Here is a 20,248-nt window from a genome sequence, read left to right as displayed (position 1 = left end):
TTGAAACAATTTGTGGAACACTCAACAAATTTTTTGCCAAACCCGGAACCAAGAATACATTTCTGATGGTCTTCTTGCCACCTTTGGTCATGACGGTAATGTCTCCTTTACCGGCTGTCATGACTGTGCTTCCATTTCCAATCTTTATTGGAACCTTGATACTCCTATCAAGCTTTGAGAAGTAACTCTCCTCCTTTGTCATATGATTAGTTGCTCCACTGTCTACTAACCAGACATCTTCCATCACTGTTGTTGCTGCTTCGCTCGCACTGAACAACATGTGATCTTCATTTGAATCTTCTTCGAGACTCAGATGTGCCTTCTCTTTCTTCTTTGAGTAGCACTGATTTGCAAAGTGGCCTAACTTGCCACAATTGTAACACTCCTTGTTACTTCTGTGATCCTTCTTTGGATCTTCCTTCTTCTGTTTCCTCCAACACTCGCTCTCATTGTGGTTGTTTCTCTTGCAGAAACCGCACCACTTCTTGCCTCCCTGGCGCTTTGAGTTGTCTTGTGTAACACCAGAATTTTTGTGTTTAACACGAGCATCGAATGCTCCTTCACTGGTGCTTTCTTCTCTTGCAGCCAGCCTTGCTTCATGAGCCTTCAAGATCCCGATCAACTCTGTCATCTTTGTTGAAGTCAAATCGCTTGTTTGCTCCAACACACTGACTATGCTATCGAACTTGGCTGGGAGAGAGATGAGTATCTTTTGTATGAGTTGAACATCTGACTTCTGTTCACCATGATAAGTTAATTGATTTGCCAATTCAACTATCTTATCTGTGAAGACCTTAATGTCTTCATTCTCATACATCTTCAGATTCTCATACTCCCTTCGCAATGTTTGAAGTTTAATCAAACGAACTTGAGGAGAGCCTTCATACTCCTCCTTCAATGCATCCCACGCCTCTTTGGATGTTGATGCTGCTGCAATCCGTGAGAATATATGATCCGATACAGCAGTTTGCAAGATTTGCAAAGCCAATGTATCGTTCATCATCGCTTCTTCTCTAAGCGATCTTGCCCTTGCTGTTTCAGGGGTTTCATCCACTTGTGCTGGTGGGGCTGCTACGCCTTCTTCAACCACAGACCATAACTTCCTGGTCTTGAGAATGGTTGTCATCTTGATGCTCCAGAAGTCGTACTTCTCTCCATCAAATATGGGGATTACTTGATTCTTCATCGTTTCGAGTGATTCCAAAATCGTATGACAAAATCCTCTAGCCTCCTTTTCTCCACGCCAAGTGTTTCTCTTACTAGTGCTTTTTTCTTTGTCCTCTCAAACGTAAAGCTCTGATACCATGTTAATCTTTTACCAACCGCTTGTGTTACACAACGATCACAGTGTGTTATACACGAGTTCGAGAGAAAGAATAAGATAGACGTTTCAGGCTTATAAACTTTTCTGAAAATACTTTTGTATTATTGAGATTTGGTAATATGTTTACAACAGATGATTGATCTTTATATAGAGATCGAATCAATACAAGTATAAGAGACACAACTCTTTATACTAAAGGACACAACTTGAAGAGTTACAACTCTTTGTGTAATAACATAAATAACTAACTTATGTAAATGTATCAAGGAGAGATTAGATTATATAGTTTAACAATTATACCATATTACTGAATAAATTATTCAAATATGAGGTCAAAATGATAAATGATATGATTATTACCGTCTTCAAAGCCATGGTGAATGTTGCTGAGCTAAGTTGGTGTCTTTTTTATCTTCTTCTTTCGTTAGTGTTTTGAGTGTGGAGAGCTTTGTACTGATGTGTGTTGCGGAGAGCGTAGACTTTATATAGAGAAATGCTTAAGTAAATGCCATTAAGGGTCTCTTTAATTACAGAATTACCATTTACCACCCTCTTCGACTGGCAGTTGATGTATTTTTATTTTCTCAAATGTATTTATTTTAGTATAGAAATAGTTTCAGTTTTTAGTCTAGAATTGTACAGCTTTTTATGAAAAATTATAATTAAGACTACCAATAGATAGTTCTTCTTTTTTTCACTAAAAGAAACCATGGTTAAAAATGACTTGTTATTTTTTTAACTTGAATTGTATGGGTTGACCAAAGCAACACATGAATGCTATTATGCTAATTAATGTTGGCTGATGAGAATATCAACTTGGGATAGAAACTTATCATTAGAAGATAGATGATCAGAAGTTGGGAAAGTCACCTATCAATTTTTTTTAAAACAAAAATAAGTGTTCTTATCTTTTTCTTCTGTCCCCAAACCAATGGTTTCAAATTTCATTAGCTATTGGTAAAAAAAAAAGCTTTCATTAGCTAGCTGTATTTTTTCCCTTGCGTGTACAATACTTAATATATCTTCTACATATGTTTTATTTCTTTATGATGAATTTATTTATATACAAAATGATCAGTTAACGAGCGAAAAGAAAAATGACGCGAGGAATCGAGAGAAGCTGGTCCCAATCCAATGCCAACATCCTTCATTGGTCTCTCCGATTTTGTGTTACTCAAAACTCGAGCGGCCCTTTGCGTGGAAGCTAAGGAATGAGACACTAGATCATTTTTTTATTTGGATATTGTTTGGATCACAAATTGTTGTGTCTCATTGTTTAGTAGGAAGACGATAATAAAAATGTTTGGAAAATTTTCCCTTAAAAACTTAGACTCGGGTTACGAGTTAATTAGCCTAATTTAGATGGTTTTCAATGGAATATCGATCGTAACATTTGGTGTCGGTAAATAAGGGATTCACATAATATAACCTAAAGAGACGTTCAAAGCCACTACACAGCTCCAAGAAGAAGAATTCTGCAGTCACAAAGTTTGTAGTCTTCCGATGAAATTGTCCATAATATGCATCGTACAAGCCGAGCAATTCATTCCATTAATTGGATCATCCCATACGTGTGCATGTAAATATGGATATGTGGTTGTTTTAATAATTAATTTAGCTGTAGTTATTAGATGAGTTATGGACACATGATTATCTACGTACATGAACGTGAGTTTGCATGGACCCCTACATGTTATTATTTCGGAGCTAAAAAGGCCAATAAAAAAACCCCCAAACACTAAAATCTAAAGCTATATAGAATAAGAATAATTATGGGCGCATAAGGTCGACAGTACTAACAGTTCCTGCTCTCATTTGTTATGTTTCAACCTAATTTGATATCTCTGGATTAGACTCTGTCATATAAGGTTTAACAAGTATGTAATCAACTTAAGAAATAAATGTAGTTCACTAAGGTTAAACAAGTATCAAAAGTAGAATATACATATGCATTTCCATTCACATTATAATATATTCATTTTCTCATTAAAAATCGCAGAATAAAGACAAATGCCAAACCTAGAAGAAATTTCTTTCTGTTTGCGTAAAATGTCAGAACAAACAAACACTCAAGGTCTAAATCATCATAAAAGTTATTAAAGCAATCACACGCATTGAGGGGACATAACCATTATAAACCATGTCCGTTAGTCCGTATAGATTTGTAGATAACAATAGACCATACATGAGTTTCGATGAGGTGTAACTGTGTAAGTAGATAATAGCATTGGCATGTGGCTATCTATACATATATGTCTTACGATTTCAATTGATTAATGTCTGCTTTGTAGTTTGTTTTTGGGAAGTTTTGTTTGTAACATCTGGTGGCTTGTCTTCAAAAGTTGTTAAATAGTTAGGCTTTGACTTGTTGCTCCGATACTTGTGTTCGTTTCTTCCTTGGACGTATCTCTTTCCGTCTTTCACCACCAACCCATCCTTCATTTTTTTTGTTGTTGTTGTGATATGCTAACGGGCCTAAATATTAATGGGCTTTTATTTCAACATGTTTATATGTACGGATTCAATGCATATTCACGTTAATTTAATTGGCGGGAGAGCTATGGCGAATATGGGAGGAGGAGCTGATCCTCAAATTCCGATTCATCCTCTGTCTTCTTCGTCTCTCTGTCCCCTGCTACCTCTGTAACTTCCTCATCTCTCTCTCTCTCTCTCTCTCTCGTACTTTTCGAATTTATCTTATTGATATTCAGTGTGATCAATGTAAATCAAAACAGAGAAGACAACCGTTCGTCGTGGTCGTCGTCACAGATCAAGCAGAATCCGAAGAGAAAGCTTGAGGATTACTTGGATCCAGCTCTTCTTCGTACGATCTCGTCTACGATCGGTCGATCGGAGACGAAGAAGATGGAGAAGAAGGATGTCTTCGTGAGTTCGATTCAGAGAACGGAATTCGATTGGCCTGTTGACCGATTAGATCCTTTAATCAACAATCCGAACCGAGACTCCGGGAGAGAGTACGACGGATCACGGTTCTTTTCTCCGATCATCCCGTCGTTGAACAAACGCGGTCGATGCGAACGATAACAAACACGGCGCAGGATAGTAAAGTTCGTTACAGTGATAGCGTGCGCTGAAAATGGCAGAGGGAGTTTGATACGTCGCCGTTTAGTAAACAATAATGTAGACGTTATTTTTGAAATTTCTTATTTTTTTAAGTTGTTTTGCTTTGTGAAAAAACAATTCATTTCTTTTAGATTCATATCTTATTATATGCATTTCTCTCTCTGTTGAAATGACTATAAAGCAAAAGGGGACTGTTTCTTGAGCCTCAAGGTAGAACCAAAACACCCACTTTCTGCTCAAACATCGAGATTCCTTGCAACGATACCTTCAAATGTAACACCAGGTCCAAAAGCCAGAATCAGACCCCACTCATTTTCACCTTCATTCATCTTCCTTGCTTTCCTGCTCTCCTCCAACATATACTCCAACACGTAAACGATCGAATTGCTACTTGCGTTGCCATAGTCCATGAGAGATCTTCTGCTTGGACTCAGCTTCTCCGGCGACAGGTTAAGCCGCTTTTCCATTCGGTTCAATATGGCTGGTCCACCTGGATGAACCGCCCAAAACATCTGGTTATAGTCTTTATGAGCCAGTCCTGCTTTTCCTAGTAGCTTCTTGCAGAAACTCTCCACGTTGTCTTCTATTATCTGTGGAAGCTCTCTTGATAGTGTGAAGTTTATGCCTGATTCCGTTAGCCTCCCATCTATTGTCTTCTCCGTGTCTGCGACACGAAAGTTAATCCAGATCTAAGATTTATTGGATCATAATTTTTTTTTTGAGAAATTGTTTAAAATACCCTAAAGTGACCACCAACTTTTCAAAAATATACTCAATAAAAAAACAAAATATTTGAGTTTAAATGTGATTATTGTTTAGGGTTTAGTATTTTGGAAGTAGAATTGGGTTTATAAACTTATATAAGTGTTTTATAAATAATTTTTAAATATATCTTAAAGTATTTATGAAAATATTTGACCAAAAAAAAAGTATTTATGAAAAAATTTCTCAAGTAAATGTTTCATCCGATTGTGTCTAGAACGGTTCTGGTTATAGGCATTGTTGGATGCAAAAGTCTTGTAGTTTTTTACCAGGTAGAAAATTTTGAATTGCGGTGTGAAGCTCAAAGAGTGGCTTCTCACTAACCGGGTCTGGATCAGACCCGATGATCATAGCTCCGGCTCCATCACCAAACAACGCGACACCAACAAGATCGTACGGTCTATCTTTACTCGGCGGTTTGAAACCAATGATGGTCGTCTCTGACGTGGCAAGCAAGACTCTACTCCCCGGATTGTTCTCGGCTATGTCTTTGGCTACACGGAGACCAGCAACGCCTCCAGAGCAGCCGACGAAGTAGAGCAGAACCCGGTGCGTCTCGGGGCTGAGACCAAGCCCTTTGGCTAAGAACAAGTCGCCTCCAGGAAGACGAGCTTCGCTTGAGGAGACATAAACAAGGTGAGTTATGTCGGAAACAGAACGGCCCCAGTTTTTGATGCAGGATCTTGAAGCTTCCACTGCCATTTCGGTTACAGCGTCGTTGCATATGTCCAGACGCTGCTTCACGGTGGATCCTCCTTCGATGGCGAGTTCTGGATACTTTGTTAGTATCTCCTCTGACATTACAACGTACCTTGTCTTCACCGTGGTTGTCTTGCAGAGGCGAGTAAGCTTCTGTTTGAGTTCAGGGTCGTCACAGTTTGTGGTTTTGAAGTAGCCATCGACCAAGTACTCTTGCATCACTAGCTGGTGAGGAAAGGCTTTTCCGATAGCAAGAATGGTCGCTTTCCCAGGGTTTGGTTTCTTCTCTGAACCCAACTCTGTGGCATCGATGCTCCCCATTACAATCTTGTTGCTCTTGTGAAAAGACTCAAATCTTGTTGTGTCTGTAATAAAGAGTCAAAGTAAAGATATATATATATATACACTAACGCTTTTGCAGTTTATGACCTGCGTCTTGTGCGGTGTGTTCTGTCTAGTTGATATTTGGTGAAGATTAGGTGTGAGATTCAGGAGCTTCATGTTTATTGCATTGGCTCTTTCTAAAAAGGTTTCTTTGAGTATTTTTCTCTAATACAATTATCTTTAAGCTTAGCTTAGGCAAAAGATATGTGTTCATAACACAAGAGTGTGTGTGATTTTGCACTTCAAGAGAATGAATAGAGAAACTAACTAAAGCTTCTTGCTATTTCAATTTTTAAGCATGGTGTTAACAAAGAGCATCAACATTAGCTGCTCCAAGATCAGACCTAAAACTTTATGGGCTAGAAACAAACAAGTTTTGTATTTTAAGAAAATCTATGTGCCCACTAATTAATCTATTAGGCCTTAAAAATTTATGGGCCTATTAATTGACGTATTTAATTTTTTTTTATGGAAGTACAACAATTAAGTCATTGACTCCAACTTTTCTGTATTGAATTATTGATGTAAGAATCACAAACATCTTCTCTGTTAAATGAGAGGTACTATTTTTATCCACCATAAAAAAGTCACAGTAGGTCCATTTCATTAATAACATAATATAACATAATAATCAATAAGAATATTATAATAAATCAATTTTGACTATAAACTAGATTTCCACCCGCACAACCGTGCGGGTATATATTTTCACATTTATATATATAGATATTTGTTTTACATAATTATTACATATTTTTAATGTTACTCACATATTTAAATGTTTGTATAATTATGCAAAATATAATAATTTTATAGTTTTCATGCTGTAAATTAAAATCATCACATATATATGTTGCTTATTATATATTTGTCCTATTGAATTTGCGTTTGATTACTAAACTAATTTTTAATGCAGGAAACAACATATATGAAAATAATTTCGTATTTAATTTATTATAATCTTGATCCGTAATTCAAATCGCTAGATTTTTTTAGTAATTTTTAATGTTTATTAATTTTATATAATAAATTACTGTATATTAAAAAGTTTAAGATAAGATAAATTTTTATACATGTATTATATAGTTTACTAATATTAACCCGTTCTACCAACATATTATATTTTTAGCATAAATATTTTATATTTTAGAAAATAAAATATGTTAACTTATCAATTTAAAATAATTTTATCATATTTTGTTCAATACAACGTTTTTATTATAAAATGATAGATATTATTATAAAATTGATAAAATATGATATAATTTTATTCTTTTAGTAACATTTCATTACTAATTACTAAATTAGTTGAAAATATTTATATTCAATTTATGACAATTAAGATCTTATTATAATCTTTTTCAAGAGATTTGTTAGAATTTTAATTTTTTTTTAAAAAAAATAAAAGATGTAAAAGATATTATGATTAAAGTAGTTCAAAATATTATATATATTAGCATTAGTGATATACATTTAATAGAAAATTTAAATGATGGTCCAAATAAAAATATCAATCATAAAAAAATCATGATTTTTATTTATTAGAAAACAAATTTGAAAAAAAAATAAAATAGAAATAAATATTTATTTCTAACAAAATCTTTAAAAATTATTAGTAAATATATTTTTGAAATTAATTAATTTCATTTTATTTAAATTTTCGTTTATAAACCAAAACTATATTCAATTTTTATTTCTAATTGTATTTTATGATAATTTAAATTAAAACTAACTAATTTTCGAAAGTAAATTTAAAAAGATTCTAAGAAGATTTTAAAAAGATTTTGTTTAAACATTTTAAATATATTCATTTGTATTTCAAATAAAAAGATAAAGATATTAAAAGATATAATAATGAAGTTATGTAAAATATGATATTTTCTAGGAATGGTCCAAACTAAAAAAATCACACATAAAAAGAAGTCATGACTTCTGTTTTAATATATTAGATTTGAATTTTATTTTTAATTATAGAAAAATCTGTTGAGAAAAATCTAACAAAATCTTACTAAGCTTTTTAAATATTTTTTAATTAAATAATGTTTAATTAATTTCGTAATTAATGATATAATTTAAATTAATATTAATTAAATTTTATTATAAAACAAAAAAAGATCTATGCTATTTTTTACAAATTTATAATTATAATCTGTATTATATTAAAATAGAAGTATTATATAAAAATATGAAAAAATATATTAAACTGGTAAATTAACTTATTTATTTTTTTAGAAAAGCTTTCATATAAATAAATTATCATTTACCATTAAACGGGTTAAAATAAGTTAACCACATAATATTTTATACCAAAATAAAGTTATTAACATATGTTGAAATTTTATTTCTACAGCTATATATTTTTCAAAATATCATATGTTGAAGAAGATTCTTAATTTGATTATTTCAAATTATATATTAACTGTACCAAACTTGAAAATGTAATAACAATTAATAAAAGAGTAAAAGACATAAACAAATCACTATATAAGTATTGTACCAGGTCAGTTAAAAAAAAATACTTCTTCCATTTTCGAAAATAAGATTTTTTAATTTTTTTTCTTATTCCACAAAAATAGATTTTTTATATTGTTAAGATATTTTTTAATACTTTTGAAGAACATTAATTGAGAATATTTGAATTGATTAAATTTCATTGTTGAAAAGTTATTGAAAAGTGTATAATAAAGTAAAAAATAAATTAAATTATAAACATTTATTAAATTCTTAATAAGCGTGCATACTTTAGAAAATCTTACTTTCGGGAACATATGGAGTATTTGTAACATTCAAGTCGTAACAAATAAACCCACATAAAAGTTGAAACATCAGTAAATACTAAATACTAAATACTCAACAGGAGTATTATTTTGACATGGAATTAAACTTGTAATTGTTCTGTTTAGCTAGGCAGCAAAGAAATAATCATCTTATTGGTTTGGATGCTCACAAATGTTTGTTACTTACATTTGATAATAAAATTTATATCCAATATAAATATATAATGTGGATTTAATCTTAAATATGTATTGTTAAAGACTCGTAGACTTAAATAAATTCTTCTGGTTCTCCATGTTTAAGAAAAACTAGATTTTGACCCGCGCTTTTAAAGCGCGGACGGGATCGTTTCTTTTTAAAATTTCATTTAAATTAATAAATACTTGTTGAATCTATATTTTAATAGATCTTTATTTGTTTATAGTCAATTTTTATAATATTGTCTTCTTTATTTTTTCAATTATTATTAAAATAAAAATGTTTGTCATATATTATCCTACGTAGATCCTGTTGGTTTGTTCGAAGGTGTGGGTTTGAATAGAAAATCGGTGTTGCCTATTTATAATATTGATTGGATTCAAAGCGAGGTGTTAGGTTTTAGGAGAAACTTGGGGAGAAAGTTGGGGGATCTTCTTTAAAATTGAATCTTTCTATATTTTAAGATTAGTTTTTGGAAAATTTAATTACTATGTCAAACAGTTAAAATATTTTTCTACGTGTTCCTCAAGTTGGGGGGTCTTCTTTTTATTTGATTTGATTTCGTAAATCTTTGAATAAAATAATGGAAATCCTTAAAATAAAACGATTCATAGCGTTTCAATGATTTAAGGGCATATAATGGGTTCTTTATTTCTCATGCAAGTTGTTTGACTTATTATCGTATATCACATGGCTTAACTCGTTCATCAAGCTTTCCAAGAAAAAAGTTCTCTATTCTTACTTATATAAAAAATTATGAATTATGTTGAAAATTCAAATATATTCTGCTCCTCTTCAACATTAAAGTGTGGGCTCGTTTAATAGATATTAACGAGTGGACAAAGGACTTTCAAAGAAGACAATGAGCGCAACTTGTCACATTGTATGAAATAACAATGAACATGAAGCAAAAATTCAGGACAAAGATAACCAGTTTGATATTTCACATCTAAGTATAGAAGAAATAATCAATTTGGTCAATCATGGGACTGGTTTTCTTCTGATAGCTAGATGCGAATATTCTTAGTTGGCAAAAATTTAAATATCCTCAATGTCTTGAAGCTGCAACTAACAAATCATTACATTTTGATCTTTGATTTCCTAAGCCGCATCTAATGACCCAATTCAGTCTCTAATCATATAGATGCGTCTTAGAATCATTCTTGATTTTATAGTTGGAGACTCCACATTTGTTATACGTGAAAAACAACATTAGACAAAGATTTCAGAACTTTTTATTGTTGTTGAAATTATGACAATTTTTGTGTCTACATGACTACATATTGATATTATAACGTCTTTTGGTTTTATAAGCTAAAGTATATTAAAAAATCTAAGTATATTAAAAAATTCATCATGAATTACACTATGCATTGCTGTTATTTTGATTGTTATGCGCCTTGCGATCTGATCCTCAAAAGTAGTGATTCTTTTGTTAAAATGTCATTCTCTTTAACTTATAATTTATACAAGACAAAATTTCCATGATCCTATCTACCATGTAAAATCAAACTTCAAATATTTGCAAATCACATACCTCTAAATGACAATGCCAATATACAGTATGTGATTTAGAGGTATGTGATTTGCAAATATTTTTTTTTTTTTTTTTTTTTTTTTTTAAATATTTGCAAATCACATACCTCTAAATGACAATGCCAATATACAGTAGTTAATGCATCACAATAAGAAAAGGAAGCTTATGACGAAGACCTATCATTTGCCCATAACATGGCCAGTTCAATTAATTAAAAAGCTATGCTGTTTTGTTTAAAATAAAAGTTCGGATCCTTTATCTATTATTTCTCAAAATTCAAAATTTTGTTTATGAATAATTGAACCCGACCCGAACACCCATATGCCTAGAATTTGGTTTATTTAGACAAGGCTGATTTTTGCCACCGAAATATTAGTTAAACTGATATTGTAATTCTTTGTTAAGTTCTAGTACAGAGTTTCTCTTGCTCTAGGTCGCCCTAGTGTTCCAAGAACTATGCAATAATTCAGTAACGATGGTCTTTGGGTTTACCATTCGGCGGAAAATTAACCGGCAATCAAAGGATGAAGTCCAATACAGTGAAGCCACTAGGATTCGAGTCATAGCCACTAGTAAATTAAAAATTAGGTATCGCTAGAGACAAGGGACCGATATGTAGACCGAAAACGTTGGCCGCTAACACGTGACTAGTCTGGATTCACTTCAGTTGAGACCATGATACCTCTGTATAATTCAAAAAAACAGTTAGTGAATTTTTTAAATTTTTAATGATTTTCTACCAACTGTTAAAAAAAAAAAGAGTTTCTACAATTTGATTAAATCAAAATAATTAATTTATTCTACTGGTATGATCATGTAAATAATGGAATCGAATTAAATGGTAATGACTTTTTAAATAGTACAGTACATGGTAATTGGGGAAGGTTAATTCGTGTTTTTAATCTCTGAAACAGTAATTATTTTTCTTTTCTTTTTATCACTGATTCTTCTACCTAGAAATCATCAATCAAGCGAAGTTACTTTTGATATTCCGAAAGAATTTTAATAATAAGATTATTTTCGAAAACATGAAAATGGGTTTCATCAATGTTTTTGTGGAAGTACAAATAGTATAACCTGATTTGACTGGTTACACAACATATTTACAGGCTGATTCAGTATGTTCTCCTTTGCAGAAATAAACAAAGGGAACAACCAACAAAAAAATCCATAAAATGGAAAGAAAAAACTTTGAGGATTCCCAAAAAAAGATATCTCAAGTTGAAACAACACAACCATAAGAATTCAAAAGACCCACGAATGTTTCTTCTCTGCAAGGAATCGTCAATCCACCAATCGGATGATTGAAACCAAACTCTTCCTCTGCTCGATTTAGCAAACCCTGAAACGAAGGATGGTTCAAGTATGAAATGGGAACCACAAATCTCTTCTTGTTCTCCATCTCTTCTCCGACATAAACCGCAACATGTCCTTTTGGAACACGAGATTGCTGTTTTTGGGACGGTTTAGAGTTGTTAACACGTGACAATATAGCCATGTCTAAAGCAAGAGTTTTATAGAATCTATAAGAATAATCTGTTCTATGATAGCGGAGAACGATTACTGTTTTTGGTGGAGTTGTGTTTAAGTTACTTGTAATTTATAGAGTTCTTTGGAGGTAAAGGGAATCAAATTTCGAGTAGGGTTTACCTAGAAAATACAACATATTTTTCTTGTATTTAATTATTAGGAGTTTGCAGGGTTTCACATGGGATCGCTTAACAAAAATAAGGTTTACCTAGAAAAGCATCAAAGCTGATTCTGATTTCTCTGGGTGACTTAAGAATATAATCAGATAGGGACCACCAAAGTTACAGAACTCACATGCTCCTCTTCCACTTATTAAAATCTCTGGCCATTACATGAAACAGGTTTGGTCCTATTAGTTATGATGAATAAAGACTTGTCAAAAGTCATCATAAATGAAAATATACACTTTTGACAAGTCTCTTGTCAGCTCTTGAATATGGTGGCTTTTGGTCTATGTGTTACCCACCCCTAAAGCCCCACTCAACATGACTCTTTTGTGTCTTAAATAAAATTGACTTTACAAAACTTTATATCTATCTATTGTAATAACTATTACTAAATTTGTATTTATGATTATTATTAAATCTGTAAGAGGACCTTCATGTGTAATACTAAGATTGGAGTCGTGAAAATGGAAACATTGAACATGCATAGTTTCTCTGTGTACTTACAATGTAGAATCAACACGTTCAATATACCAGCTAGGTATAGAAGTTGTAGGTCTTAAATAATATGAGTTTTCTGGCTCAACAAACTCCGTTGGAACACCAGAATTTAACAACAATAGTTATAAATATCGTCATCACTAACATTATGATTTTTTAAAAACTCTATGTATGCATTTCTTCTTCTTTTTTTGACTAAATGTATTCAGATCCATGTTTGATCTCAAGGCGCATGGTTAAATATTTCTTATACCTCGCAAGTATTATGTAATTATATATTCTAAGAATATTTCAGTTATTGCGTTTCATTTGCATGATTATGATCACAATTATCTCTTCCTAATAACGGAGACTAACATGTGCTTGACAATCTAAATATGCAATGATTGAGCTATCGTATTTGTTATGATAAGTTTCACTATCAAATAAAATTGCGAAGTACTATTTCAATTATTTTTAGTAAATATTATTTATTTGAAGAAAATATGTCGTGTTTTGAATTATCAACGCGGTTACATTATCATCCCATACAACCCATTTTAGTTTCTTTAGAGTGCATGTGAGCCACCATCCTACTATATAAAAGGGACTAAATTCAAGGCTTTTGAGACTATCCACCTCAGCCAAAATATTCTCATCCAAAAAGAATTAAAATAATGTCATTTAGAAGATAATTAACTAATATAAAACTTTTGATATTTCTAAAAATTTCAAATTTGTAACTGCTAATTTATTAATAAAATCATATATCTATATTGAATTATGTTCTATTTTTAATCGTTACTTTAAGAGTAAATAAATTATTAATTTATAATATATATATAGTTTATAACTTTATATTGTAGTTATAAATAAAGAGAAAATAACCGGAAAAGGTGAAGAAGCTCATATAAAATTATGTAATTAAAATGGTAAAATGGTGAATATGATGAAGTGAATCTAAGAAAATTTGTTGTACAAATTATGGTGCTTTCTTCGTCCACTATAATGATTTAAAATAATATATATTCATATAAATAAGTCAATATTTGTTGTTTTTTTTGTAAGATGTTAAGATTATCATTTTCTGAAAGGTTACACTGATCCAAAGAGATTAGTTTGTGGAGCTAACCAAACGAGGATTATAGTGTTTACTTTGGAAAAAGTAATAGGTTGAACGATAGATGGCGTGCGTGTTTTTTCACATGGAAATCTGCACATATATTAAAATTGTAAGATTTGAATCATAGAGAAAATATAGTGTATATGACTGAAGTTGATTCATTCTGAAACTAAAGATGGCTAAAATTCTTCTTTGTTAAAATGCATAGATGTGAATCTTATATGAATAGAGTTCTCAATTGCTTATAGCAGTGTAATAAATTCCGTGTGTAAAGGAAAAAAAATGTTATATAAGTGAAAACAAAAATTATGATTTTTTTCTTGTGCCTATAGGCTCTTCGCAATTTGAAGAAGAAAGAACATATTGTGTGAAAATCTTTGGCTCGGTCAAATTTTATCGAGTTGTTTATAAAACTGTTGTTATATGATTCATGTAAATTTTCAGTGTTGATTTAAAAGCCCAAGAAAACCCATCTATACTGACTTTTTGATTTTTTTCTGTGATTTAAATTTAAAAAAGATAAAACTTTCGATAAGTTATGTAAACTCAGAACAAGTATTTAACTTTAGAAAGCATTTACATGTTTCAAACTTATAATATATACATATATAATGTTTAAAATTATGTATATAAAACCTGTATAAAATGTGCTTAAATATGTTTCTCTTCTTTAATGTGTTAATTGTACTATATATAACATTATTTTAAAATTTCAAAAAGTTTATGTTACATACAAAAACCATCAATAAAAAATATAATTCTCCATCCACAACCAGAAAAAAGAAAAACTATAAACATATAAATTTAAATTAAGAAAAACTAACATTGGAAAAACAAAAAATTAATGTAAAAGAAACAAACCGACAAATAATATTATAAATAAAATAAATTTATAAGACACAATCCGCGCGAAGCGCGGAAAAAATCTCTAGTTTCTTTTAATAGTTTAAACTCCTGCAGGGGTTGACAAAAAAAAAAAAACTACTGCAGGAAGTCTTATTTATATTTTTAGGATACTATATTTATAACGCAAGTCAGAGCTGGTTATTAAAATAAATAAATGTAATTATGTTACAGAGATTTCCCAATATATAAAGCTTCCACTTTAATAATAATTTATTTTTAGATGTATTGTTAGAACTATATCATCTAACCATGTCACAGTAGGTATTGAAAACGCTCAAAATATTATCTTCGGAATTCTAAATTGTAACTCAATCTTTTAAAGTTCCTAGACAACTTTTAAAGCTTTAAATCCAATCCGCCTCTTTATCTTGAGATTTTAATGGTTTATGTATGAATACTAGCAAAGAAAATTGTTTGAGAAAAATACCAGCAAAACTTTTACAATCTTATTCAGTTCAAAAAAAACTTTACAATCTTATTTCGGAACACGAGCTTTAAACAGTCATATACACACAACTAAATTTCCTGTAATTCTCCTCGTAGAAGGTGAGAACAAGAAGCTTCATCAAAACCGTCAATACTACTAATCTTATACTCCCTCCGTTTTTTATTATAAGTCGTTTTGAAACTATGCACATAGATTAAGAAAATCATTAATTTCTTATATTTTCGAAACAAAAACATCATTAATTATTTATCTAACCACAATTTAACCAATAGAAAAATAGAAGATATATTATCATTGGTCAGACAACATTAATTACTAATAAATGTTACATAAAAAACCGAAAACGACATATAATTTGGAACAAAAAAGTTTCTCTAAAACGACTTATATTAAAAAACGGAGGGAGTATATTAAAACAAAAGTCACAACATTAATTTATGTGTGATTTTTAAAAAAATAGACCTAATGGATATATTCGTAGAAAGTTATATTACATTTAATATATAACTTTATCATTTAAATTTTGTGCTACCATAAATTTTTATCGGGCTATCAATAATTAGATTTAAACAATAGATGATCCATTGGATTTATAGATAGTATAAATTAAATATATATAATTTAATCTTGTAATACTATATTTCTATATGCTAAATATTTAAATATTTGTCGATGTTAACTTTTAAAATTATAAAGATTTTTTTTAAATAACAAAAATCATATTATCTAACAATGATTAATCTTTACTACCTTAAACCAATGAAAACAAATTTTAAACTATATAGTTTATTTTAAAAATTAAACAAAACTAAATGTTTAATTATTTACTCGATAATATAAATCTATGAAGCGAAAAGTTTAATTTTTTAAAAACTTTCTAAATTTGTGAAATGTTGCAATATATTTGAATATGACAATAAAATAATATTTTATTAATCTTTATATATATAATTACGATTTTAATAATAAAATAATAATCTGAAAAATATATATAGAAGAAGATACAAATACATGTGAAAGTTTGAAACAATCTATTCAATGAAAAATATACTAGTAAACTTATTATGTTTTAAAAATTGATAGACACATATACATTATAATATATACCTATTTAGAATTGAAAACAAAATATTTATATAAAAATAGATAAAAACAAAAATCCGCACTGTTGCGCGAATCGAGATCTAGTTAAATATTAATTATTGTGTCCCTCAATCCTCAATGCAGCTGATGAGAAGTAATGAGTTGAAGAAACGCTTCTTCTCGACAAGGAATCGTTAAACCGCCCATTGGGTGATGAAATCCGAACTCTTCCTCTGCATGATTAAGAAACTTTTTTTTTTTTAATGATTAAGAAACTCTCTGAACAAAGGATTGTTCAAGTATGATATTGGAACCACAAACCTCTTCTTCTCCAATCCTTCCCCAACGTAAACCGCTACATGACCTTTAGGAACAAGCCCTGAAGTTGTTGTTGATGATGGTGATCCTTTTCTGTTCCTCATAGACTGTAATTTGAAGATTTGATTTGCATTTGGAAGTATCGACCGCATTAAACCCATCTTCTTCTTTATGATCAATGCAACTTATCAATTTGATGACGTAAAAGATATTTGAAGCAAGTGACTTGATAGTCAAGGAGTAGAAGTTTTTATTTATAGTAGTAAACTTAAAGCATGTAAGTTTAAGATAAAGAATAAGACTTCAATGCTTAAACTAACAGTAAGATGCGGTATATATCTCTATCACTAAAAAAACCCCAAAAGTTGTGGGCTCTTGGGCCCTCCGTCATCCATCTGGCTCACATGGCTTAGCTCATCTTTCTGTAAACATATCTTTATATATAAAGTACAGTTCTCTCAATCCTGGTGCCTCCACGTCACCCGCCAGCTAGATAAGTCGTTCTTTCTACACACGACACGTGTCTGAAGCGCTGCGTTTCATTAAAGCTTACCGTGATGGGCTTTTTCTGTTTGATGCGTGTTGGGTTCTGAGAAAGGAGGCTGCGTCCAGCCCAGAAGAGAGGTGCTTCGCGTTGTAACCCTAATTGCTAGATCGAGACTGCGTATCGACTTTCCTTTCTTGCAGAGGAGATGAAATTCCTCAGATTCTGAAAGCCATAAACGTGGGGAGCTGATGGGCTGGGTATGCTCTTACTGGATTCAAGGGTGATTATGTTCTTAAACTCATGTTCATGGTAAGATTAAACTATTTCGGTTTGTAATCTCAACATTATCAAGCTTTTGAATTTTAGATCTTTATTAAGGTGATTTTGCTTTTAAAGTCATGTTCAATATGTTCTTAATTTTGCTTTCAGATCCACTGCATTGAACATGTTCTTAATTTCTTTATCCACGATCTACACTTCAATATGTGTTAATCTTCTTAGATGTGGTGTTTCTCCGAGTATAAAAAAGTATGCTTTGCTCCCCTCCAAACCATCTTCTATATCTCTCAAACTATACTATCTTCATCTTCAACATTTGCTCGAGGTGATTTTTGAATTTCATCTGCTTCTGATTTTGAGTATTTTAGTTTGATTCATGGATTTTGATTTTGTGTGTAGTGGACTATGATATACATCAACAACTTCGAGTTGATGAGAAATAGAGATTATAGGCTCAAACCGAAGCTGTCAATCTTCTCTGCGGTGCCAAAACCCAGGTACACTCTATTCCATTAGAGCTTTTGGATTGTCCTTTTTATCTGTGATTTAGGGGATTTTTCGTGTTTTGCCATTGCAGATAAAGGAATTAGAGTCTTGACTACGCCTACTCTGATTTTGATTTCAAGGAGTTAGAGTAAAATTAAGATCAGTCGGGTTCATGAGAGGATTATAAAGTAAAAGGATTTTGATTTCAAGCAGAGTTGCGGATCTCTGTTTAGATCGGCAGTTGAGTTTCCGACAACTAAACAACGTAGCAGAACGATGAACGTGTCTTCGTCTTCTTAGAACTTTCGCATTAACTCTTGGTAGGTTTATTTTAGTTAAATTGATTTTTTAATCTTATTTGATTTGATATGATTAGATTCTTTTTTCTGTTACAGATTGGAGTGATTTGTGGTGTTGATCATGAGGATCTAAAGAGCATAAACATTATATCTAAATCGAAAGAGGAGCCGTAAGTTCCACTATATCCATGATATCTTTTCTCATTTGATTGTTTATAATATTTACTATTGCGAAATTGACTCTCTAACAGAGTTTGATAGGAAGATACGTTTTACATACACCAAACCGAAAAAGACTACCTTTTTAAACCGACACCATCGTTTGACCAAGTTTAAGAGGAAATAGCTACTCTCTAATGTTTTGTGGCTTTGTTTACTTGAAAATGATGGTGATTATTTATGTACATGGTTGGATTTCAGTGGCTAAGTGTTAATACACGCCTTTCCTCTTCCTGGACTTGGAAAATGATTGGATGATGAGGAGAAGGAAGCCATTCTTACAGGTGTTTAGCACAGGTACTTGCAAAACTGTAACACCAAGAATCAACAGCCAAATGATTATTGTTTTCCCTGGAAGGTATTAGCTTTCTTGCCTATTGTTCTTTTTTTTTTTTAAGCTATCTGATGCTTATGTTGCGCTTCTATTTTTTTAGCCCAATCAAGTATGAAAAGAATTCCTTGGAGGAGGTTGGGAAAAAGTTCAAAAAGAATAGTGTCGCTCTTCGCATTGTCAATTTTTGAGTAGATAATGACGAGGAAAAACCTCAGAAACTGGAGCCCCTCCTTTCAGCCGTCAATAACAACGACGGTAGCCACATTGTTCATATTCCTTCTCAAGCCAATGCTTTGTCGATGTCCTTCTCAGATATTATAAACAGAACAGTCCAGACATTAGATCTAGGTTGACGACAACATTGGATGTGATTGTATATCTCTATATCATTGATACACATTTTATTTTCTAAATAATATTGAAATTTTTTTTGAATTATAAAACCACAACAAAAGCCATATTTTAGACTTAAAAAAAAAAGAAAAACAAATACAGAGCTGAACTAATATTTAAATTTTAAATTAATAAAAATTTATATTAAATATTTATTTTAACTATTCGAAATAACATCCCGCCCGCAGGGCGGGCCGACCCTAGTACGTATATAAAAGGAGAATGCACATAAAAGTACGTTTTTTATATGTTGCCAATATAAAAGTTGGAGCCTCGATGTGGTGAATAGTGTGACCTGGGTTAGGCTAAGTGGGTCCAGTTCTTGAACCACTTTTAGCATTCGTATAATAAGTTCCAAGTCTTGAAGTAGATTTTCATTCGCTCTCAATCTAGGGGCCGTACTGTTTGGGACAAAGAGATGGTTTTATATATGAAATAAAAAGTCATAAACTATTAGCAAAAACTACCCTAGTAGCAACAAGTGACTTAGAGTGAAATAAAAAGTCATAATGGTTTTTAAATAAACTTATTTTTTCTATAATACACAGCTTTATAAATAGTTTGATGAAGTTATTAGCCGTTGGATAAGATCTGACTATCTCTGCATGTGTGGTTATGATGATAATGATTGTTGCTACGGCTGAGTTTTGAATATACAACATACTACTGTTTAGTGATCGAAATAGATCGAAGTCAAAATAGTCACATATCTTTTTCCTTATGCCAATTAGTTTGATCGTGCTATCTACTTCGCTTTTGGACCTAAAAATAGTAAACTAACTTGATGTATATGGACTAGTGATTCTCTATATGTTGAAAGAGAAGAGTTGCAGATAGAAATTCGAAAACAAAAACAAAAGAGCATGGAAGCAAATAAAATTTTACTTACGCGTCTTCGCGTGAATGATTAAAAGACGTTTTGCGTTCGTTCTTATA

At 31.3% G+C, this 20,248-nt stretch overlaps 3 protein-coding genes and 1 long non-coding RNA gene across 4 annotated transcripts; 1 reads left to right on the top strand and 3 right to left on the bottom strand.

The window, feature by feature from the left end:
• Positions 1–4,518: 4,518 nt before the first annotated feature.
• LOC103862380 (type III polyketide synthase B) lies at positions 4,519–6,293 on the bottom strand. The gene is made up of 2 exons (XM_009140082.3): positions 5,440–6,293; positions 4,519–5,072 (listed from the first exon to the last, which is right to left on the bottom strand). The coding sequence occupies exons 1-2, from the start codon at positions 6,188–6,190 to the stop codon at positions 4,645–4,647; spliced, it is 1,179 nt and encodes a 392-aa protein (XP_009138330.2). The 5' UTR covers positions 6,191–6,293; the 3' UTR covers positions 4,519–4,644.
• A 4,524-nt stretch (positions 6,294–10,817) lies between these two features.
• Positions 10,818–13,708, bottom strand: LOC103862378 (auxin-responsive protein SAUR21-like). Its single transcript, XM_033288186.1, has one exon. It carries the CDS (start codon positions 12,259–12,261, stop codon positions 11,980–11,982), a length of 282 nt encoding a protein of 93 aa, XP_033144077.1. The 5' UTR covers positions 12,262–13,708; the 3' UTR covers positions 10,818–11,979.
• A 2,695-nt stretch (positions 13,709–16,403) lies between these two features.
• LOC108871385 (auxin-induced protein 15A-like) lies at positions 16,404–17,611 on the bottom strand. Its single transcript, XM_033288185.1, is given in 2 exon segments — positions 16,404–16,770; positions 16,773–17,611. Coding segments are annotated over 2 exon segments (342 nt in total). The 5' UTR covers positions 16,977–17,611; the 3' UTR covers positions 16,404–16,632.
• A 931-nt stretch (positions 17,612–18,542) lies between these two features.
• Positions 18,543–19,357, top strand: LOC103862377. The gene is made up of 2 exons (XR_004456482.1): positions 18,543–18,943; positions 19,020–19,357. It is a non-coding gene; the product is annotated as an uncharacterized LOC103862377 (long non-coding RNA).
• Positions 19,358–20,248: the final 891 nt, after the last annotated feature.

The sequence above is a fragment of the Brassica rapa genome, chromosome A03 (assembly GCF_000309985.2).
Source record: "Brassica rapa cultivar Chiifu-401-42 chromosome A03, CAAS_Brap_v3.01, whole genome shotgun sequence".
NCBI lineage: Eukaryota > Viridiplantae > Streptophyta > Magnoliopsida > Brassicales > Brassicaceae > Brassica > Brassica rapa.
This window is presented reverse-complemented; position numbering and strand designations above follow the sequence as displayed.

Bases quoted from the DNA above. Each gene is read 5' to 3' on its own strand.
- LOC103862380 (XM_009140082.3), bottom strand. From the start codon at position 6,190: ATGGGGAGCATCGATGCCACAGAGTTGGGTTCAGAGAAGAAACCAAAC. The intron at 5,073-5,439 runs GTAAAAAACTAC...TTCGTGTCGCAG, and splicing joins AATTCAAAATTTTCTACCTG to ACACGGAGAAGACAATAGAT.
- LOC103862378 (XM_033288186.1), bottom strand. From the start codon at position 12,261: ATGGCTATATTGTCACGTGTTAACAACTCTAAACCGTCCCAAAAACAG.